Here is a 24147-nt window from a genome sequence, read left to right as displayed (position 1 = left end):
ACTAGACAAGGATGTCCACTCTCTCCCTCTTTATTCACCATATTCATTGAACCACTTGCAGCAGCAATCCGTCAAAACATTTATATTAAAGGAATTCAAACATTAAACATACACCATAAAATAAGTCTTTATGCCGATGACATATTATTATACTTACAAAATCCCCAAACATCATTACAGGAAACAATAAAACTTATTGATACCTTTTCAAATATTTCGGAATATTCAATCAATTGGAATAAATCTGCTATACTCCCATTAAATTCCACCAGTGTGGATGTGACATCCCAAACATCACAAATCCCTCTGTGCACTAACTATATCACATATTTGGGTATCAATGTTTCCGCCAGGCTGTCAGAGTTGTTTGCACTTAACTATACTCCGATACTTAAAAAAATAGATGACGATCTGCAACGCTGGATGAACTTACCATTATCCATCATGGGCAGAATATCAGTTACCAAAATGTCCATTCTCCCAAAAATAAACTATTTATTTTCAATGATTCCAACACAACCCACACATACCTGGTTCAAATCCCTAGACTCAATTATAACAAAATTCTACTGGAAAAATAAAACCCCAAGAATAAAATTGACAACCCTACAGAGACCAAAATCACAAGGAGGATTAGAAGCACCACATTTTTACAACTATTTTTTGGCAAATCAGCTTCAAAACATACACAATTGGATTAAACCTAACTCATCAGAATACACATGGCAAGACATTGAACAGTCAATATGCAAAGACATTAACATTTCAGAATTACCCTTTCACAGTCAATCAATCAAGAGACATCACTGTTTTAAAATGCCGACAATAGAAGCAACTCTGACAGCCTGGTGGAAATTCCATCAGGTCACAAATTCCCCACTCACACCATCTAAATACACCCCAATTTGGAATAACCTTGATTTCCTAGCCAACAAGAAGCCACTTAACTTTCACACATGGGCAGCCAAAGGAATCACACAACTTCAACATATCTTTATTAATGATAATCTGGCACCATTTCCCCATATAGCCCAGACATACAGCATTGGGAGTAATTGCTTTTTGGAATATTTACAAATCAAATCATCAATTAAGTCAAAATTACCTAACCAATCAATCAATCTAGACCTTCCACCTCAAATCTCAGAGTTTATTAATATATCGCCCTCCAAAAAATTGCTCTCCCAAATATACAAAATGATATCAAAATCAGACATTGCATTAGTTCTACCAACCACTAAATGGCAAACAGACTTATCTATTAATCCCAATGCTGCATTCTGGACTCAAATTTGCAAAAACACATTTTCCATGACTAAAAATGCTAACTTACAACTTATACAGTACAAAGTACTTCACAGATCACATTTAACTGGGCAGAAATTATTTAAAATGGGTTTCACGTCAGAAATATGTTCACATTGCACACAAAACACTCCAGACACATATCTTCATGCCTTATGGCATTGCACTTCAATTAAATCATTTTGGGAAAAGGTTACTGACTCACTCACCAACTTAATGGGTTGTCACATCCCACTGTGTCCCTCCCTCTGCATATTAGGTGACATATCCACAATCAATATAAATAATACAAATGGTCAGTTTCTGCTGGTGGCTCTAACTATCGCAAAGAAAACTATCCTCATGAACTGGAAATCAAGAAATACCATTCACATATCATACTGGAAAAACTTATTAACAGAATACATCTCCATTGAAGATCCTCTTTGCCTGAAGCCATTCCCTAACAACACCTTCATCAGTACATAAACAAGAGGGGAGGGGAGAGAGGGGGTCAGGTAGAGATGAGGAAAAAAAAAAAAAAAAAAAATCTAATATTTAATCTAATTTAAAATAAATAAATCAATTGGAAAAAAAGTATAATGTAAACAAATAAAATAAAAGAATCATAATTCGGTCTTTATATACTTTTTTACTTTCCCTTTTGTTCTATTTGTTCCCCTTTCCTGTCCCTATCAATGTTATTTATTCATTTTATTATTATTATATATAATATTTGTTTTCCATTTATTATTATTATTACATTACATAAATTATTATTATTATTATTATTATTATTTATATACCAGTGCCTCTCCTGACCAACAACAGATAAAATAAAAAAAAAGGAAAGAAAAAAAATCTACTTACATGTACTAAATTCACAGGGTAAAGTGTAACGTAGGCATGGCAGCCTGGGCACTGCACTGGACTGATCCATGCCACACGTTACACTTTTTTTAATGCATCACAAAGCAACTGACAAACACTATATACCTCAATGCCCATCACACAACTACAACCTCCTCAATTTATTGTTACAGCGGTTGTTATTTTTATTATTATCATTATTATTAGTATTATTACCAGCATGAGTATATTATAGTTATCAAATTACAGTAATAATCTATCATACATATATTTTAATATTATTCTTCCATGAGGAATTGTATAATTCATAATTAGCATTGATATAGTGTTTTCTTTTTTATTTATTCAGTTTTTATTATTATTATTATTATTTTTATTTTTATTTTTATTTTTTTATTATTTTTTTGGCTTATTCTCGTTGCTTTGTTTGCTGAACTTTATTTTTCTTCTCTCTTATTGTTTCTTTTCTTTTTCTTCTACTCCTCCCCTTCCTTTTCTGTTTTATTTTTTATTTTATTTTATTTATTTATTTTCATTAGTAGTATTTTATTAATTTTTGTTTATTATCATTAGTTTATTTTCTCTTTTCCTCTATCTCCCCTTCAAACTTACTACTTACTACTATTATTATTTGTTATTATTATTATTATTATTATTATTATTATTACTTGTCCTCTCCCTGATTTTCCCATCCTCCCCTCTCCTCGACACCTTTGTCATAAATGGTATTACTTTTATTTTTTGAAATCATTATTATTATTATTATTATTACTGTTCTGACTTGTCCTGTTATCTTTCCATTATCATTATTACAAGTATTTATACCATTATCATTATTAAGGTTGCAGTTGTTGTAGTTGTAGCGGTAGTAGTTGTAGTAGTAGTTGTAGTTGAAGTAGTAGACAGTGTAATAGTATAGATTGTTATTGAGTAATTGTTACGGAGATTTTTGAAGTAGTAGTTCATGTAAGTAGTAGCAGAAGTAGTAATGGTGTGGTAGTTACAGTAGTAGTAGTAGTAGTTGTTGTTGGTGTAGTAATATCAGTAGTAGATGTTGTTGATGTAGATGTAGTAGAAGTGATTGTAGTAGTAGTAGTAGTGGTAATAGTAGTAGTAGTAGTAGTAGTAGTAGCAGCAGTAGACGTTGTTGTATTAGTTGTAGCAAACGCTATAGTAGTATCAGTAGTATTAGTCGTTGTAGTAGTATCAGTATTAGTAGACATTGTAGTACTAGTAGTAGTAGTCGTGGTTGTGGCTGTAGTAGAAGCAGTAGTAGTTGTAATATAAGTAATTTTTTTGTAGTAGTAGTTTGTGTAGCACTTGTGATTTATTATTATTGTTGTTAGTTATTACTGTTGTCCTTTCTTTCTTTTTACTCTAATTTTTACTATCATACATTAATTAGCATTGTTGTTACTCCCTACCTCTGACTGGTTTCTTTCTATATGTTTTATCTATATCTGTGACACTTGCTTCATTTATTGACTGTTATTGTTCCTTATGTATGTACTCTGACCTGTCCACCAAGTTACCTTTACATGCATACACACACTCACACACACACACTCACGCACATACCAGTACCTGACTATATTGTTGTTGTCTTTGTTTTGTTTTTGTTTCGTTGCTTTGTATTTGTTATATGTTGACATTTTCTTGTATTTGTATGATTTTTGCATATTCTAATAAAAAAAAAAAAGAAGATGAGCAGCAGAAACAGAGGACTCCTATCAGCCATTCTGTGTGTCTGACACTCGTCTTCTGCTTTATATATATATATATATATGTTGAGCTCTTGTTTAAACAGCAGCAGCTCTTCCTGTGCTTCTGCAGCTTCCTCTCAGATCAGCCTCACTCTTTGTCTTCCTGACACTACACCAGTTTATAGTGGACAACTGTGTGTTTCTGTTGATCATTAAAGATGCTCTGAGCGACTTTCACCAAACACTTTTGACCACAGTGTCCCAAAACACACTTCAGCCAATCAGCAGAGAGGGGCGTGTCTAGTGACTCTAGCGTATCAAAGGGGGCGTGGTTCTATCTGCAAATTTCCTCCAAGATATGAGAGGCTGAAAACACTGATTCAAGAGCAGACATGACGATGAGACACTCGATAATAACAAAGGCTCCATTAAGACTCTTCAGCTCTTCTGAGTGTGTTTGAGACTCACTGATAACAACAATTCACCAGCTTTTATTAATAGTCCATTTCACTAAGCAGGTTTTTCTGCCACATTGACTCATTTTATCAGCACAGTTTTACTACAAATACCATGGTAAAACTATGTTTGGTGTTGTAAAAGCACAGTTAATCAGGGGTTAGCACAGCTGAGCATGGTAAACACACATTAACTCTGGTTTAGTGAATATTTAGCCTTAGTTAACAGGTTCAGTGTCTGCATTTGACTCCAGTGACTGCCAGTTGATGAGCATCAAATCAATAATGGAGCTGAAAATACCCTCGACACAGCAGATTTGCTCAACAATAAAGCTATAAATGTCTTTTAAATGCAAACTGAAACTGACAAATAAACAATAAACTATTCTCCATGACTGAAATTCCCTGACTTTCACTGTCTCCAATAGGCCGATAGCTTTAAAAACTCTCTGATATTGCAGAAATTGAGCCGTGAAACCAGTATAAAAGTGCTGTAAATTCACCAGTCCAACAATAAAGCAAGAGTAAAGGCTGAAATGTGTTTATTTCTGCAGGATTGTCTAAATGAGGGAGGAAATGCTGAGTTTGCTGTTTAATCTCAGTCCTCATCGAGACTTCAGCGCGGCTTCACTGACATCTAGCGGTCAGACTGAGAAACACACACACACACACACACACACACACACACACACACACACACACACACACATCAATATATTACAGTCATTAACTAAAGCAACAGAACTGACCTGGGGCCTGTTTCAGAAAGGAGGTTAAGTGAAAACTCAGAGTATTTTAACCTGAAATGAGAGAAACTCTGGGTTTTCAGTTTCAGAATGGCAGGTTTGTTAAACTCGAGAAAGCAGGGTAAGTCAAGCCTGTTTCTGAAAGAAAGGTAACTTTAACTCAGAGTCATTAGCCCCTTTCACACATACAGACCTTTCCGGAAAATTGCCGGCAATTTTCCGGAAGGGTTGTATGTGTGAACAGGTCCTTTTTGAAAATACCGGTAAATTCGTTCTGGCTATTTTCCGGAAAGAGAAGTTGTAACATTACCGGCAATTTGCCGGAATGCTGCGCTGTGTGAATGCAGAAGGAAGATTCCCGTAATAAGCGCGTGCACGTCTAGAACGTGCTGACGTGAGACGTCTGCTTTAGCCAATCACAACAGTCAGACGCATTTACGTCCGCGCGGTTTATGAGAATAAAAGCCTTTGAATATTTTTCCAGACACATTTAGCTGCTAGAAGTTAGTCAGATCATGTTTATATGTTCTTCTTAATGCCAACTGTGTAAATAATTATCGATAAGATGCTTATGATAAGCCGTTGTTTGTTTACCTTCAAGCTTTGCGTGTGCCTGTGAAACAGCCTGTGAGCGCCTGCACGCACATATTATGAACATCTCGACATGCGAAAGTGATCCTGCGAAAGTTGTTCACAATATTGATCATCCACAGAGTTTGTATTTTAGTCAAATGTTTACAAATACAAGCGCAGCCGTTTAAAGCTCATTTGTGGTGAATGATGTCAGAATTTACCGGTATTTTGGAATGGATGTGTGAATGCTCTTTTCCGGAAAATTTCCGTAACGTCCTCGCCTGTGTGAACAGCGCTTTTTTCAATATACCGGTAAAGTCGTTCCGGAAATTTTCCAGATATTTACCGGTATCACTGTGTGAAAGGGGCTAGTTACTGTGGTAACTTACTCTGTGAATCTAACCTGGTCAGGAGCAGGTTTTATTCTCTAAACTCAGAGTTTCTGTCTGTCTCCTCCCCTTTTTTAAAGATGAAGCGGTATTTCTCACCATAGCCTTGCGTCTCCACACACCTATTTTAATGCTTATTTTGGATACGTGCATAAAAACGATTGATAGAAACGTCATGATGCACATAACTTTTGAAAATATGCATAAAAAAACGCGCATAACTGAGTAGGATAAACTTTTATTCGATAGAAAATGTGCGCATAAACTATGATGGAAAGACTTTTACTGAACAAATTACAGTATGTACATTAAAAAAAAGATCATGATCATATGATAATAAAAATGTGTGTAAATGAACAAACCAGCAGGCTGAGCACACTGTAACGCCCTATTCACACGGGGCGTCAGCGTCAACGCTTCCCATTCACTTTGAATGGGTGACGTCAGGCGTTGCCGAACTGCATTGTGGATCCGTCGGCGCCGCTTCAGAAGCGTTCCTCGCTGCAGAAGTTGGGACCAGCTCAACTTTTCAAGCGCCGACGGAAGCGTCAGCCAATCAGATCGCTGTATGCAAATACACCAGCTCAGACAGTAGCCTATTGCTGACTGAATTTCATTGGCTGACGCTTCTATGACGATCGTTTCAGCTCCAACTTCAGACACGCCCTCTGTCAAGCGTTGACGCTGAAGCCCCGTGTGAATAGGGCGTAACACGTCTTAAATATTGTTTTAGTCATTCTAAAATGCCTGAACTGTTTCAGTATTAGTGTATATTATTAATTACCTCCGAGCGTCTGGTGCGAGTCAAGAGTCTCCACGTCTCATGGCTTCAGACGCCCCCACGTGTTCATTGTGTTTCAGCATTGTCTTCTGACATCGAGGCACAAGTACATTAATTAGGCTAAATAAAGAATTAATTGATGCAGCTTCTTCTACCACAGTAAATTCTGCTTTTACTGTTGATATTTGGTGCCAGTTTAATCAGGAAGTGACGATTTTTTTCTCTTTGACTCGTTGGATGGAATTTTATTCGCATCTTTTATGCGTTATTCCAGTTTTGCACATAAATTTATGTAATATATTTGGATGGAAACATAGATATTGCCTACATTTTAGTCACACACAGAAGAACTGTACTAGAATGGCTTATCCTTTTTTAATAAATAATTAAATTAAATTAACCTTCGACATGCACTGTAACTAGATTAATGGGATTATTATTCTTTCTAAAAATTATTTTTAGTACTGCTTACCTTCTAAATGTTATATTAACTTCTATCACTTGATCAATAAAAAAGGCAGACACACAAGTGCACTGTTAAATCATTTAAAACTAATAAATGTGTGAAAAAGTTTAGAAAAATATATAAACGTCACAAATTACATTACTTATTTTATTATACTTAAATATTTAAATACTTAAAAAGTGAAATTAGGCATTAACTTGAGCAGCTGTTTTCCCACGCTAACTGTCTCTTCTTCACTGATGGTTGCTTCTTTTCAAATATATACACTCATATTTGCTGTAACTTTGCATGAGCAGATCAAGTTCAGCTGGAGAAAGAAATGCTGATCTCTTTTATAAGATGTTGCCATAGTCACTCGTAATGTCTGCGCTCTATTGATAATGCCTTTTTAAAGTCACGGTGTGTGCGCTTAACTCTGAGTTGGTCTACTTGAAGTTGATTGACCCAACTCAGATCAGCTGTTCTGAAACCGAAAACTCAGAGTTTTTAATCTCTCAGTAAATCAACTCAGAGTTCAAGTTTAAACTCTGAGTTGTTTCAACCTCCTTACTGAAACAGGCCCCTGATTGTCCAGTTGAGTTGATCAATAATCCTTCATCAAGACGTCCAGTGAAGAGCCTGAGGAGATTAGTTTACTCAAACACCAATGAAGAATGTGTCCAAAAATCCTCCCAAACATGATCAAAAGCCCCAATATTCCCATTCAAATCCATGACAGAATCGTCCATCAATAGAGTCTAAGAGAAAGAGTCAAAGATGTCCAGAAACAGCTCACAAACACAGCTAGTGCTCCAGTCCAAACAGTGTTTCCCTCCACAATCACACAGGCCTTCCTCTTTATATGGGGCCTACAGGAAGTGTCAAAATAAAAGTCCCTCAAATAGTCACAACATAATGATCAGAAAGAAAAGCACAAAGCGCTGAAATGAAATGAAAGACAATCTAGAGATGTAATGTAGGGTCACTGAAGCACTTTATTGAGGATTTATTTGCTTCACATCAGTGTTTATATCAGAAGTCCAGCTTAATAACCAATACACAAACACAAATCACACAACATATTACTATAAACCAATAAACACAACTGAAATCAAGACACAAACCCAAGCTCAATCATTTAACTCATTTAAAGGAGACATTATAAAACACTTCATGTGTCTTAATGTCCCTAAACAAGCAGAGAAACCCACATTTCTGTCACACTTTACCTGTAATTAACAGTAAACACTGTAAAGAGCGAGCCTCAATCCACAGATGAAGTGAACAACACCACATTAAGCTTTAATTAAGCATTATTGGACTCTTAGTTTGACATTTGATTCCCCCAAACATGAAGTCAAATATTGCTCCAGAAGCATCAGATCACTTTAGTACTTTTAATGTGATGTAGAAAGCAAAGTAGGGCTTTATATCTCTGCCTGCACACAAATAAAGCAGATTCAACATGAAGGAATGGAGCTCAAATACAGTCTAGAAACATGGAGATGATGTTGGAGATCATGTGCCAAATGAAAAAGACATTTCTATAAAGCAAGACATGACAAAACTGGGCCTCAAATGAGTTGAAGAGACAAATGAAGATGATGATTGTAAGTTGTAACACAAACAGACAGTGCTGTAATTCTCCCACTGCAGTCTTCTCTTTCCTCCACAAACACAGCCTATTTTCCTGCTCTCTTTCTTTCTTTCTCTCTCTCTTTCTTTCTTTCTTTCTTTCTTTCTTTCTTTCTTTCTTTCTTTCTTTCTTTCTTTCTTTCTTTCTTTCTCTCTTTCTTTCTTTCTTTCTTTCTCTCTTTCTTTCTTTCTTTCTTTCTTTCTTTCTTTCTTTCTTTCTTTCTTTCTTTCTTTCTGTCTTTCTTTCTTTCTTTCTCTCTTTCTTTCTTTCTTTCTTTCTTTCTTTCTTTCTTTCTTTCTTTCTTTCTGTCTTTCTTTCTTTCTTTCTCTCTTTCTTTCTTTCTTTCTTTCTCTCTTTCTTTCTTTCTTTCTTTCTTTCTTTCTTTCTTTCTTTCTTTCTTTCTGTCTTTCTTTCTTTCTTTCTCTCTTTCTTTCTTTCTTTCTTTCTCTCTTTCTTTCTTTCTTTCTTTCTTTCTTTCTTTCTTTCTTTCTTTCTTTCTTTCTTTCTCTCTCTCCTTCAGAACAGCTGCTTTGTCCTCTTTCCAGTGCAGTAATATTCCAGCTGTGTTTGTTCTGCTCTAAATCTCTCCAATTCTCCACACTAAAGTCCTGAATCTGCGCATTTGAGGGAAACTTGTGCTCCTGAAATGCTGCAGTGATGCTGCTGTGATTTCTGCCTGTTTGTGTTGATCTTTATTCCTGAAGGCTCTTTTTCTTCTTCTGCACACATTAAGCTCTTCTGCTGACGGCGGCGTAAGTCACTGAGTCATTACCATCATCATCCTGAGAAACAGATTCAGCTCATCATCATCATCATCACACACACACACACACACACACACACCACACACACTGATTGTGCTGAATCTACTCACACTGGCTGATTTCTCCGGCTTTTTCCCAGCACAAGTGACCTCAGAATAAGTGACTGAATCCTCCGTCTGCTCCTAAACACAATGCAGAAGAGCAGAATCAAGCTGAATCCACTCAATCCGCCTGAAGATGTGGAGAAATCACTGATTTGGGCCACTCACATGGGCTCTGGCAGCAGGATTAATGGACATGTGGATTGTTTGATAGTGGACTTGATTCTCATCTTTGACCTTTACACAACAAACACTGCATGAGGGACACTTTACTGAGCTTTAAACACACTAAATCAATCAGTCCATCTAAATGACTGGCGTTACTGAACTCACCGCTGATTCACCGCTCGCTCTTTGATGAGCTGCTGAGGATTGAGGAGAAAACACAACAGAAAGTCTACTGGTTTCCATTACAGACAGCATTAAAAGATCCCAGAGCATCAGATTTGAGGCATTAAAAGCAGCACATTGTCCTGGTTTGTGCTGTGTTTGGCCACATTCTCCATTAGGATCGACTGCTTTTAACAGGCCACCAATAGAAGGCAGAAAATGAGGCACATGAGCAATAGAGTCTCCATTAAAAGCAATGGAATCTCCATTGTGCGCATTGTGAGCAGTAGTTTGCCATGAGCTCTTCTTCAGTGGTGTTTTGTTGTTTGCTCAGGGATCAGGAATGTTGCTCTTGTTTTCTGCTCATTAAAGTCAAGTGTTTGTAATAGACCTTTTTCACAGCGGAATTGAACACCGGAAGCGCCCTTCGAAGCAGTGTATCGATATTTCCGGGTTCGCTAGGAGTCGCAGAGACATGACAGCCTCGGGACAGCGGATGACTTTCTCACGGTCAACTTTGCCATAATTTGGACAGGAAGATGTTGTTCGGTGAATGTGTAAAACTGCCTTAATAAAACAGCATTTAAAAGATGATACCGATTTGCAGAGTTTGTGCAGAAAATGTGTCTTACACAGCGTTTGCCACGTCAGGTTCCAGTAAGGTGCACAGCCAACAGCATAAATTCTGCTCATTCAAGCCATTCAAAACTAGATTAACCTGGCTATTTAACATCCAGCAGGATGAGTTTTGTCAGTAGTCCCGTCTGTAAACTGTGCTAACCCCTTCCTTCCTTTTAATCAGAGTCAGATATAGTGAATGGCGAGGTAAGTTAGCTGTACAGGCGAGTTGCTATCGGTTAATACATTACAGGTTGTTTAATCCTCGTAAGGTTTTCTCAAGTCTGGAAACACGTTAGCTCCTACTCGTGGATAATATTCATTTTTATTATTTATTTAAAGAACAGAAAATAACATTTTACAATACAAAAATGTACATACCAGGGGGTAATAATAAATAAAATACAAATATACAAAATGTAATATAACATATGTAATAATGAAATACATTGTAGAGTTCACACATTTTAAAGTGGGTCGGGCTTTCTTGTTTAGAGAGTTGATACTAGCATTATACAAGCATATTTCAGTCATCAATACCTTAAAATCTGGTTTCATATTAGTAAATTTACATTTATGAATGTACAATTTTGTTAACAACATAAGCAAATAAAATAAATAAAACTATTTTCCTCTAGATTAGGATAATCAAGTAAAGCCCAAATGTACATTTATCCATAATGAAAGAGGTTTTGAACACAAAAGAATCGTTATTAATACATTTTGCAACTCACCCCATAAGCTGACTATGTACAATGCCAAAATAAGTGTAAAACTGTCTCCTTATATTCGTTACAAAAATACAATTTACATCAATCCCACTTTTAAATTTTTGCAAACGTTTGCTGGATAAAACCTGTGGATGAGTTTATAGGATATTTCTTTAATTCTATTTCTAACATGATATTTCTGTGGTAACAGCCACACTTTTCTTCAATTCACCCTTTAATAAAGACATATAATAAAATTGAATATAAGGTACAGTAATGATTTCTTTTTGGAAAAGAGTATGAATAGCTCTATCATTACTCTTGGTATTTAGTAAAACAAAATTTGCCGACATAAGATTTAGTAATATCAAAAGACGATGCATCAGAAGGATGGTCTTATTAATACCTCTAAATAACATATATGAATAACATGTCTATGAAGGAATTGAACCAATAACTGTTGAAAACTTGCTGGGTTATTGAGATTTTGTAATAAAGGACTTCATTGTAAGAAAAGTATACTATCTTTATTATATAACTGACTAAACAAATAATTTTGCTGTCAAACCAATTAAAAAAAAGAGATTTGCATTTGTATGAACTGTCTATTCCAAAATAACAACAATGTAGGGATAAATCATGCTTATAGATTAATGACCATGATGAGCAGTTGTTTGTGGAAGGCAGATAGCTTAACTGGAGTTTTGTCTATATTATAGTTACTCATCAAAATAAACCACAGACCACCAATCTTTATTGAAACATAATAATCTCCGCTTTGAAGTGCATACAGCATACGAGTGTACTCCCATACACATATAACTTGAAACGGCATTCAACCCCTTTTAATATTGTCATCCATGATTTTCCCTGTCCTTCGTCTTTCGGGAGATCGTGGTCATTAAAGTAAGAGTGTCGTTTTTGAGTTGGATCAGCTGGGAACGCAGCAATCACAGCGATGAGATGAACCTGCCATTCTTTCTTGGTCCGTCGCATTGAAACCGGATGTTGTGGTACACTGCTTCGCTTACCGGAACCAGGAAGTGTGAAAAAGGCCTATTGGAGTAAATGTGAGACTCACCAGCTCTTCTTCTGCGCTGGATCAAACACAGAACAGCAGCGATGAAAACAGCCAAAGCAGCAGCAGAAAGCAGAACTGAAAGCACTGAACAACAGAAGCACTCAGTCAGATAAAGACCATTCAGGACTACAACACACTAACTCAACACTGAAGACTGAGTCTCCCGCATGGCCAGCAGATGTCCTCAGTCATGCATATATAGGCAACACACACTCTCTCTCTCTCTCTCTCTCTCTCTCTCTCTCTGTTAATCTCGTTCTGAATGTAAACATTATCAGCATCTTCATCTATATTGTTAATATCCTTGAGGTAAATGACTCCTAATGCAGATTTTGTTTAATTATGGGAGTAACATCCTCAATTACATCATCATCATCATCATCATCATCATCATCATCATGTACCGTTCGAGGTTACTAAAGTAACCCTTCGTTCCCCGAGGAGGGGAACGGAAGCACTATAAGTGGATTTGATGTTCTAAATCCACGTATGGGAGGTTCGGTTCAGAAGCTACTCATCTGTAAGAGTATTGAACAATTAAGAATGAATTGGCAGCGCAAGCCTGCGCAGGTGTGCGGCATATGCAATCAACTGAGTATATAAGCACACCTGGCGCCAGCAGACGCTATCCTTTTTAAGCTGAAGAGACTTTTAACAGCTAAGGGACAGTCATTATGGCGACGGAGTATAGTGCTTCCGTTCCCCTCCTCGGGGAACGAAGGGTTACTTTAGTAACCTCGAACGTTCCCCTTCGGGGGGAACTCCAGCACTATAAGTGGATTTGATGTTCTAAATCCACGTATGGGAGCCCATTAAAAAGCGCCATAATGACTGCACCTTACCAACACCCACCATGAGAGAGCGGTCAGGCAAGCGTGACACACCCAGATCATGAGAGGCGAGGTCCTCCAACATGCCCTTGGCCCTTACTTATCCCACTTCAAAAGAAGTTTTACGGAATAGGTATCTTTTTTGGGAGTCGCTAGCGTCTAGATAATTCTAGGAAATACGTCAGTACGTTGGGAAGCGTGCCATCCCAGTAGGGAGGACGCTGCGGAGACCATCCGCACCCAATAGAGGGAACATATGGAATTACATATGGACTAACCCTGAGAAGGGGGAGTGCGCATAAGAAGGTGGTTAGCGGATAGGGAAAGCACGGGTCCGCCCAGGGGGGGAACTTAACCGTGGCGGAAAAGCATATGGGGATCACCAGCGGGGATCGGCCATAGCAGGCACCTATACCCAAAACTCGGGCTGACCAGCGGGCAGACCTACTACGTAATGGGCCAGCAAGTGACTCCTCCGCTGAGTCAGTGCTGGGGGCCTCGGAGGAATCTGCAGGGCTCACCGTATGGGGAACTTACTGACAGACAGGAGGGTGCACATGTCTCCGTGTTAGGGAAAAAAGGCACTGCAAGCGTGTACAACACCTACCGAGTTGTTTCCTCAATCACCAAAGGTACCTAACACCCTTGAGGAAACCGGCTCCACTCGCAGATTATAAAATCTTGCAAATGTGTTGGGTGTCGCCCAGCCCGCAGCTCTACAATGTCTGTTAAAGAAGCGCCACGCACACACGCCCAAGAGGATGCAACGCTCCGAGTGGAGTGCGCATGCACTCCCGGGGGGCGCGGCTGACCTCTGCTCAAATAAGCACATGTAATGGCCTCCACAATCCAGTGGGATAAACGTTGTTTAGACACGGCACTTCCCTGCTGCCGTCCGCCATAACAGACAAAGAGCTGCTCAGAAGATCTAAAGTTCTGAGTACGGTCCACATAAATGCGCAGAGCGCGAACTGGACAAAGTAAGGACAGGGCTGGGTCTGCCTCCTCCGGGGGCAGCGCTTGCAGAGTTACTACCTGATCTCTAAAGGGAGTGGTAGGAACTTTGGGCACATAACCCGGGCGGGGTCTCAGGATAACGTGAGAAAATCCAGGCCCGAATTCCAGGCACGAGTCACTGACCGAAAATGCCTCCAGGTCCCGGACCCTCTTAATGGAGGCCAACGCGACCAGCAGAGCTGTCTTCAGGGACAGAAATCTTAAAGATACTGTATCGAGTGGCTCGAAGGGATCAAATCGCAGGCTTGTGAGAACGAGGGCGAGATCCCAAGAGGGCGTGAGAGAGGGGCGAGTTGGATTAATTCGCCTAGCGCCTCTGAGGAACCGGATGATGAGGTTATGCTTTCTTACGGTGCCGCCAGCCACCGCGTCATGGTGAGCGGAGATAGCAGCAACGTAAACCCTGAGAGTGTAGGGTGACAGCCTACTGTCCAGCTTCTCTTGAAGGAAAGAGAGCACAACACTGATCTGGCAAGATCGGGGGTCTTCTCTGCGAGAGACACACCACTCAGTGAATAGACTCCACTTCAGGGCTTAGGCGCGCCTCGTAGAGGGGGCTCTAGCCTGAGTGATGGTATCAACCACCGCGGGCGGCAGGTTACCTAAGTCTTCCTCGCGTCTATGAACCACACGTGGAGGTTCCAGAGATCGGGACGAGGGTGCCAGACGGTGCCTTGTCCCTGAGAAAGTAGGTCCTCTCTCAAAGGGATCTGCCAAGGGAGGGCCGTCGCGAGGAGGGAGAGCTCTGATATCCAGGTCCGGTAGGGCCAGAGGGGCGCAACTAACAAAACCTGCTCCTCGTCCTCCCTGACCTTGCACATTAACTGCGCGATCAGGCTCACTGGGGGAAACGCATACTTGCGTATGCCCCGAGGCCAGCTGTGGGCCAGTGCATACGTGCCGAGAGAGCCCTCGGTCAGGGAATAAAACAAGTGGCAATGAGCGTTCTCGGGGGAAGCAAACAGATCGATCTGGGCCTTCCCGAATCGCGCCCATATCAGCTGGACAGACTCGGGGTGGAGTCTCCATTCTCCAGAGTGAATCTGCTGCCGTGAGAGCACATCGGCTGCACGGTTGAGCATACCTGGGATGTGAATGGCGCGCAGCGACTTCAGCCGCGGATGACTCCAGAGGAGCAGACGGCGGGCGAGCTGAGACATGCGGCGAGAGCGCATACCCCCCATGCGGTTGATATACGCCGCCGCCGCCGTACTGTCCATCCTGACCAGCACGTGTTGCTGCTCCAGCGCCGGAAAAAAACAGCGGAGAGCAAGGAACACTGCCAACAGCTCTAGGCGATTGATGTGCCAATGCAGCTGGGCACCTACCCACAGGCCCGCAGCTGCATGCTCGCGACACACGGCTCCCCAGCCTGTGCTGGAAGCATCTGTCGAAACAACAACATGACTGGACGCCTGTCCCAGAGGCACACCGGCCTGCAGGAACGAGGGGTCGTTCCAGGGGCTGAGGGTGCGGCGACACAGCGCAGTAACAGAGACTCGGTGTGTACCCGCATGCCATGCGCGTCTCGGAACTCGATCTTGAAGCCAGTGCTGAAGTGGTCTCATATGGAGCAATCCGAGCGGCGTGACAGCCGCAGCGGAAGCCATATGCCCCAGGAACCTCTGAAAATATTTCAGTGGGACCACCAACTTGCTGTCGAGCTCCCTCAGACAGTTCAGCAGCAGGCGAGCGCGCTCTCCGGAGAGGCGCGCTACCATGGTGACCGAGTCCAGCTCCATCCCAAGAAAAGAGATCCTCTGCACCGGGGCGAGTTTGCTCTTTTCCCAGTTGACCTGCAACCCCAGTAGGCGGAGATGCTGGAGCACCTCATCTCTGTGCGCAGTCAATTGCTCCCGAGAGTGGGCTAAAATCAGCCAGTCGTCGAGATAATTGAGTACGTGGATGCCCGCAAGCCGCAGAGTTTGGTGAAGACACACGGAGACAGAGAGAGCCCGAAGGGGAGGACCTTGTACTGCCATGCTCGACCTTCGAACGCAAACCGCAGAAACTGACGGTGGCGTGGAAGAATGGATACATGAAAATACGCGTCCTTCAGGTCTATGGCTGCAAACCAATGCTGAGGACGAACGCATCGGAGGATGCGCCTCTGCGTAAGCATTCTGAACGACAGCTTGTGAAGGCAGCGATTCAAAACGCGCAGATCTAGGATTGGCCGTGACCCACCGCTCTTTTTGGGTACGATGAAGTACGGGCTGTAAAACCCGCTCTCCATCTCGGCTTGAGGTACCGGCTCGATTGCACCCTTCGCCAGGAGGGCAGCAATCTCCTCTCGCAAGACAGGGGCGGACAGGGGATTGACCCTGCTGAAATACACGCCCGTGAACCTGGGAGGCCGTTTGGAGAACTGTAGTTCGTAGCCGAGTCTGCTCGTGCGTATGAGCCATCGCGAGGGGCTGGCCCACGCTAACCAGGCAGGCAGAGCCCTCGCTAATGACGTCATCGCAGCAATCGTTGACGTACCCGCGGAGGGGCAGCGAGGAGCGGGTGTGCTGATCCGGGGAGCGCGAGGGTCCCATAGAGGAGCTGGAGGAGAGCGTTTCACTCTGGCTCCGCACCCTGACTCCTGAGAGGGGGCTTGGGGGCTGAGAGAAGGGAGACCATCCCCCCAGCGCCCGAGAGCTGCTGGCGGAGCATGCAAGCCCTGCGAGCTAAGAGGCAGCGCGTCCCAGACTGGCGGGGCTTGAGCTGTCACATCCGGGGAAGGGAGAAAATGCTCTTTGATCGAAACTTTGGTGGAACTGAAAAGTACCGTTGGAATTTGGGCCCCGTCCTCCAGCGGGGAAAGAGCAAGACTCCTCTTCTCCGCATGGCCTGTCTCAGGGACCCTTCGCGGTCCGTTTACCGGACTTAGCGGCGCCCTGGGCAGGAGGGGCTACCGGCTTCCGGCATGCTCGACGCGCCCGCTTCGCCGGAGGCGGAGGTGGGGGCGGGGCATCGGCCGTTGGCGGGCACCCTCGGCGAGGAGCAGCGGAGGTGGATGGCTCGGCCGGGGATGGAGCGGGCTTACCGCCCCGCCGATAGATGACTTTGTCCATCGCATCCGACTGCTTCTTCACCGCCTTGAACTCCTGGGTGAATTCACCGACGGTGTCGCTGAACAGGCCAGCCTGGAATATGGGCGCGTCAAGAAAGCGAACTTTGTCGACATCGCGCATGTCTGCCAGGTTTAGCCAGAGGTGGCGTTCCTGTACCACAAGTGTGGACATCGTCCTCCCCAGTGCGCAGGCGGCGGACTTAGTGGTCCGGAGAGCATAGTCGGTCGCCGTACGCAGCTCGTGTAACAAGCCTGGGTTAGACCCACCCTCGTGCAGCTCGGCCAGCGCCTGCGCTTGGTAGCGCTGGTAGGTGGCCATCGCATGCAAGGCGGAAGCTGCCTGGCCCGCAGCCTTGTAAGCTCTAGCTCCGAGGGAGGCAGAAAACTTACAGGCTTTGGACGGGAGACGGGGCGGACCACGCAAAGCGGGGGCACCACGCGGACAAAGATTGACCGCAATGGCGCGGTCCACCTGCGGGATCGCCTCATACCCCCTGGCAGCTCCACCATCCAGGGTGGTGAGGGCGGAGGCGGATGCAGCGCGGGCAGAGAAAGGTGCCCTCCAGGACTGCGTGAGCCTACTGTGCACTTCCGGGAAGAAGGGGACGAGAGGCTTCGAAGGCTTCGCCTTCTGATCCTCTACGTAACACCCATCTAGTCGGTCCGGCCGCGGGGCTGGGGGATGAACCATCTCCAACCCGACGGCCGAAGCAGCCCAAGAAAGCACAGCCAACATGTCCGCTTCAGGATCCATTTTGACGGCGCTCGCTTGCCCAGAGGGGGCGAGCGGGTCCGGATCATCGTCGGACAATGAAAGCCCACCCTCCGATGCCGCGAAGGACATCTGATCTCCGGTGTCAGCGAGCGTGAGAGCTACCATCTGATTAGACGGATCACTCCCAGTACCTGAAGCTTGGATGGAGCGCTTGGAGGAGCGAGAGGTCCGCGAGCCCTTGGGCGGCGGATTGTCTCTCGCTGAAGCCCTCAGATCTGCCCGAGCGCCCGCTGCAGAGCAGGAGGCAACTGGGGTGGCTCGCTCTCTTACGAAAGCTAACCGCGATCTCAACTGCGCAACGGTCATGGCATCGCAGTGACGACATGAACCGCCCCCGAGCACCACATTAACATGCTGGACCCCCAAACATGTAATGAAGTGATCGTGTCCATCATCCGGAGCCAGGAAACCCCCGCAACCAGAAACGCACAGTCGGAGCGCCATCCTGAAAAGGACGTGCTGCACGACTGTGTTGCTCTTTTAGGATTTGCAACAATACGCACCGCTCTTGGAGGACCGGACCCAAAGGGACGCCAGGCAAGGGAGATACCCAGCTCGACCGTCTGCCGCTGCGTGGACTCGCTCTGGACCGGGATGAAATCGTTCTCTCGAAATGGCTGTAGATCAGCAGGAGGAACCCTCATAAGCTCGATCAGAAAAGGCTCTGAAGCGAAAAGGATAGCGTCTGCTGGCGCCAGGCGTGCTTATATACTCAGTTGATTGCATATGCCGCACACCTTTTAACATCAAATCCACTTATAGTGCTGGAGTTCCCCCCGAAGGGGAACTGTTGTTATTGAGGCTCCTGCTGGTTGTATAGTTGTGTTTGTTGGAGTCAGGGCTGCTGTTTTAGCTGCAGCTGTAAAAGATGAACATTATTGATTCAGATTAGTCTTTCATACTTTAATTAATCAAAAACACTCCAGATAACTCATAAATACTTATAATAAACTCATAATAAAGCACTGATGTCTGTCAGACAGTGTTCAGACCTGGGGTCTGTTCTTCGTACGTGGATTACTCAGTTAGCTGGATTTGGATATTGACGATTTGACAAGATCCAGGATCGTTTCGTTCTTCAAAGCTGATCCTAGAGTTGTTGTCATAGCAACAGTTCTTCTTGCTCATTCCTGGTCGGGAGCAGGCTCAATTCACATAAACAGGATTAGATCGGGTCAGTTCCAGCACAGATAACACAGAAAGTATGTGCTGAATTCTGATATTTTCTACATTACTAGTTATATACAGTTGGGAAAATGGTAAATATTTTTAACTATATATATAAAGTTATAGTTATTAATAAAATAAATAAAGTTATATATATATATATATATATATATATATATATATATATATATATATATATATATATATATATATTATTACTTATGCATTAACTTTTAACTTATATATTAATAAACTTATGCAATCTCCACCCTCGAAATGAAAGGACAAAGACTTAGAGAAAACTTATTAATATGAACTTTTTAGATCGCTTTAGTACAATTTGTGTATAATAGAAATGCACAATATGTGACTTTAAAAGCAATAATACATTTATGCAGTCATGAACATGTTTTGACAGTTAATATGTCGGTGATTTGATGCTTCACAAAGGTTGCAGACACCTTTACCAACATCAAAATGCTTTTGTATCCAGTTATTATTTACACCGATTAAAAAAACGGCTACTATAATACTACTTTAGTAAGGAAAATCCGCTCTAACTGTAAAACTAAATTGCTCTCGACACATGAAAGAGCCAAGCATGCAGCCCACAACAAGGTGTAAAGTTATTGCATCTCATATTTAACAAACCGTTTACTGCTTATTTGATGTAATTTTGCTGACATGGATAATTGAATATTAATTAGATGATGTCATTACGCTGCTGTGCCGTCAGCCAATCGCTGCATTGCTGATCATGATTTCGAGGATGGATAGATCTGTCCTTCACAACACACACAGATCTCAGATCAGTTCATCCAGACATTCTAATCTGATTCACGAACTTGCTTGAAGAACCAAATTAGCGAGAGATCAGTTATCAAGATCTGCCAAATCATCTTAGATCATTTAAGCGAGGTACGAAGAACGGAGCCCAGGTGAAGCAGCTCTGGGTTTGTTTGTTTTAGGGTTTGTGTTGTGAAGTGGAGTCACTGCTGCTGCTGCTGCTGCTGTTCTTTTAGCTGTAAAAGATGAACGTTACCAAATAAGGCTAATGAATATAGGTCAGTCATAGTTTATTTAGTCAAAAACAATTGAGATAACTCATAAACATTCATAATAACTCATTATAATGCATAATAAACTCATAAATACAGCTCTGATGTGAGACACTGTTCATGGGTTTTTTCATTGTTGTGTTTGTGTTGTGGTCAGGAGTCACTGCTGGTGTTGTTTTAGCTTCAGATGTAGAAGATGAAGGTGAATATGAATCATACAGCAGCAGAACATCAGTTTAATAACTCATCAACACACACTATAACTCTAGTATTGTGCAGTGATGTGAGAGAAACACTGCTCCACCTTCAGTTGTGTCTGCTGCTGCTGTTTCTGCTTGTGGATTCTCGTGTTTTGGCTCTGCTGTATTTGGCAGATCTGCGGCTGTAAAACAAAACAAACTGAGTAAATGTCTCGTTAAAAAAAGTGACCAGAGTAACCTATACTGTATATAATCTAGGCTAAACTATAATTAAACTCAACAAAAGAGACCAGCAGAGATGTGTTGTGGCCTTCAGTCTTTTGACCAGGTTTTACAGTATGGGTAATGAGAAACACATGCTGCCAGTGTTCTTTAGTTAGAGTAAATGTGTAAATGTAAGCTGATATAAACAGAGCGTATATATATTCACAACAACAGCAGCTTCAGTTTACAACTGTAATGTACAGAGTTTAATCTGAATACATAAAAACACTTTTACTGAATATCAAGATCAATATGAAGGCTAATATAGAGTATTCAGATTTTATCATTAAATTAAAGATAGAATATCAGCTGTTATAAACAGACTCAGGGCTGGAAATATGTATCAATGACACGGGTCAGAGTGACAGATGCTCGGGACAGAATGTATTAAATGTGTGCTTATCTGAGAGTGCATGTGCCAGAGACAGACCCTTCTCTATTATTACCCCCCCCCCCCCCCATCCCACCCCATAACTAATACATTTAAACTAAACTATTACTTTAGATTTTAACTAAAAAAAATTACTTAAATAAGGTATTTTCATTAACACTTACCCACATAGCAAAATTTCTCTGGCCCAGCTCTGGCCCACACAATCAGGTTTTGCTTGGCCCACATGCCGCAGTGAATTACGGTACATGACTGGACCAAATCTGGCTTCCAGACAAGGGCCAAACACGGACCATATCTGGGCCAAGTCTCAGCCAAGTTAATAACTCATAACTGGGTCTGAACTGGGCCAGATAGGTTGGTGTGTCACGATTGCAATGAAATTGATAAACCCATGGAGTGATGCGCTTTAGGCACACTATGGGCACGCTTTTTCTCAAAGTGACCTGATTGATAGAATTATTTTTTACTCAAAAATGAGTTTAGTGTTTTTTAAATGTGGGTCAAGACTGGCCAAACTCACATGGCCCACTTTCAAATTTTTAATTCTGGGCCAAATACTACGTTTTTCATCTGACCCAGATCTTGTGTGCCGCCTTAAAGACGGTGCCGCCTCTGCCAAACCCGGGCCATGTTTGGCCCACATGCTGTATACCAGTGCCGGATGAATGCCTACTGTGCCAGCTTCTTGCAAAATCTGGACCAGAATTCTTTGCTACTAGGGTAGAGTGACTCTTCTGTCAGGTTTACTGTGGTTCAGTGATGTTAATGTGAGTGTTAAAGTGTCTGATGTTCTGACCTGAATAGTGGACAGTAAACGTGTCTGAGGTCTTCAGTTGATTTCTCTGATAGACTCCACATCTCCACTGTTTATCTTCATCTTCACTGATGAGTGTTGTAGACAGACTGATGATACAGCCTGTAGAAGAGATCTGATATCTGGAGTCTGTGTTCAGATCAACACCAGCCTCATTCACCCAGGACAGACGAAAATGCTGAGATCTGAACAAATCATCACAGGAGAGTCCAGCATCTGAATACAGCCGACAGGAGAGAGTCAGAGAGAGACCCGGACCAATATCAGATGAAGATGATGATGAAGATGATGAAGAGACTGAAAGTGAACAGAAGACACAAATCACTAATCATGAGCTGAAACACAGAATTCAGCCCTGATTAAACTGAACACATGAGCAGGAAATTACCAGCAACAACATGCAGAAACACACGTGAATCAGGTCCTTGTTGTTGGTTTCCACTCCACTGTTGACAGGTGTAAAGTCCAGCATCTTCTGTTGTGACTCTACTGATGATCAGAGAGCAGTCAGAGCCCAGATTCAGTCTCTCTGAGTTTGTCTGCTTCACCCCTAAAGTAAACATTGCCACTGCTGCTGTCTGTCTGTAACTGCTGTTGAGCCATGTAGTTTCTGATGTGTTGCAGTGTTGATCAGTGTTTCTACAGGGCAGATGAACAGTTTCTCCAGATCTGCTGAACACACGAGTCTCTCCTGCTATAAACACACCTGAAACACATAATATTAAATGTCATAATTCACTGCATGATAACAAATAAAAACAGCAAATAAAGATGTTATTTAACCTTTAATTACATTCAGTAGACATTTTAGTGCTTATCATTTTTCTCCAAAATGAAAATACTTTTAGAAATACACCATCATATAAACTATTGTAAATATTGTAAATATGAACACTGTAAATGTTAAATACAGGGGTTTTGTTCACTTTCTAAATCTTTTAAAATATACAGAACACTGCAGCAGAGTTTAAAGACATTTGTGCTGCTGGACCACAACACCAGTCATATCAGTCTAATTGATTAAAATGAGATTTATACGTCATCTGAAAGCTGAATCATTTCTTCATTCAACTTTACATTGATGTGTTCTTAGTTATAATAGGACATTTGCCCAAGAAACAACTGATTCAAAATCTGGAGTCTGAGAGATCCAAACATCTAAATATTGAGGAAATCACCTTTACAGTGTCAAAATAAAATGTGTAGAAATGCAAATTACTCACAAAAATATAAGATTAGAACTAGATTTTAAATATCTTCATGACATAAACTCAATCATTTTGACCCAATCAATGACTCTCTAAATGTTGCCCAAAACCTGCCGCTACATTATAAAACACTGAGGTCCAGAGTCACACACTGACTCACAATCCATTACTGCAAACATCACAGCCTCCTAAAACAGCCAGAATAATGAGCTGAAGTGCTGAGTTTATAATCTTGTAGATGATGAACAGCAGTGTTTACCTGTGCTGAGTGTCCAGAAGATGAGCAGCAGAAACAGAGGACTCCTATCAGCCATTCTGTGTGTCTGACACTCGTCTTCTGCTTTATATATATATATATATATATGTTGAGCTCTTGTTTAAACAGCAGCAGCTCTTCCTGTGCTTCTGCAGCTTCCTCTCAGATCAGCCTCACTCTTTGTCTTCCTGACACTACACCAGTTTATAGTGGACAAGTTTGGTGAACTGAACAGTTTAGGTATAGTCGACACAACCGGCAAGTTAAATAAACTTTAATATGCAAGTTTTGGGAGACTCCATTACTCAATTAAATTGAGGCAATGAGTTTACTCAGTTAATTTAGTTCAGTCAACTCATTGGGGTTTTCAGTGTGTGTGTGTGTGTGTGTGTGTGTGTGTGTGTGTGTCTATATATGGGTGAATGAAGAATAGACTCAGTTGTGGTTGAGAGCTTGGTTTCTTGGAGCTACTTCACACTGTTTGTATTGTGAAGTCCTGGTTGGGAAATCTTGTGGTTTAAGCTCAGGCTGAGCACTTCCTTATTGTCCAGATAACTGAGTGTTGGAAAGTGTATTGGTGCTGTCTGAATAAGAGTGGATGTTTTGGACACCATCATTAT

The 24147-nt window shown here is 42.0% G+C and overlaps 2 protein-coding genes across 3 annotated transcripts in view; both read right to left on the bottom strand.

Annotated features, from left to right (window-relative positions):
- Window positions 1–4082, bottom strand: part of LOC147845351 (uncharacterized) — a 68268-nt gene extending 64186 nt beyond the window's left edge. The window contains exon 1 of the mRNA XM_087243611.1: window positions 4028–4082. The gene's annotated coding sequence lies outside the window, so the exon portion shown is untranslated. The remainder of the gene's footprint in view (window positions 1–4027) is intronic.
- Window positions 4083–8218: 4136 nt separating this feature from the next.
- Window positions 8219–23706, bottom strand: LOC147845350 (uncharacterized). 2 transcript variants are annotated; one of them, XM_087243706.1, is made up of 9 exons: window positions 23531–23706; window positions 22452–22769; window positions 22046–22360; window positions 20696–20773; window positions 12487–12570; window positions 10081–10265; window positions 9916–9984; window positions 9757–9828; window positions 8219–9664 (listed from the first exon to the last, which is right to left on the bottom strand). In XM_087243706.1, exons 1-9 carry the CDS (start codon window positions 23583–23585, stop codon window positions 9611–9613), a joined length of 1230 nt encoding a protein of 409 aa, XP_087099832.1. In that variant the 5' UTR covers window positions 23586–23706; the 3' UTR covers window positions 8219–9610. The 2 variants fall into 2 exon arrangements, with proteins under 2 accessions (XP_087099832.1, XP_087099833.1); XM_087243707.1 differs by having other exon boundaries at window positions 10081–10112.
- Between the last annotated feature and the right edge of the window lie 441 nt (window positions 23707–24147).

This window comes from Danio rerio, chromosome 3 (genome assembly GCF_052040795.2).
Source record: "Danio rerio strain M-AB ecotype USA chromosome 3, GRCz13ab, whole genome shotgun sequence".
Lineage (NCBI taxonomy): Eukaryota > Metazoa > Chordata > Actinopteri > Cypriniformes > Danionidae > Danio > Danio rerio.
This window is presented reverse-complemented; position numbering and strand designations above follow the sequence as displayed.

What these genes read in the sequence shown, in the direction of transcription:
- LOC147845350 (XM_087243706.1), bottom strand. Translation starts at nt 23,585, where the DNA reads ATGGCTGATAGGAGTCCTCTGTTTCTGCTGCTCATCTTCTGGACACTC. An exon ending in AGCAGCAGACACAACTGAAG is followed by an intron (nt 12,571 to 20,695) that starts GTGGAGCAGTGT and finishes TCTGTTGTTCAG; the next exon opens with TGCTTTCAGTTCTGCTTTCT. An exon ending in AGCCGGAGAAATCAGCCAGT is followed by an intron (nt 9,665 to 9,756) that starts GTGAGTAGATTC and finishes TCTGTTTCTCAG; the next exon opens with GATGATGATGGTAATGACTC.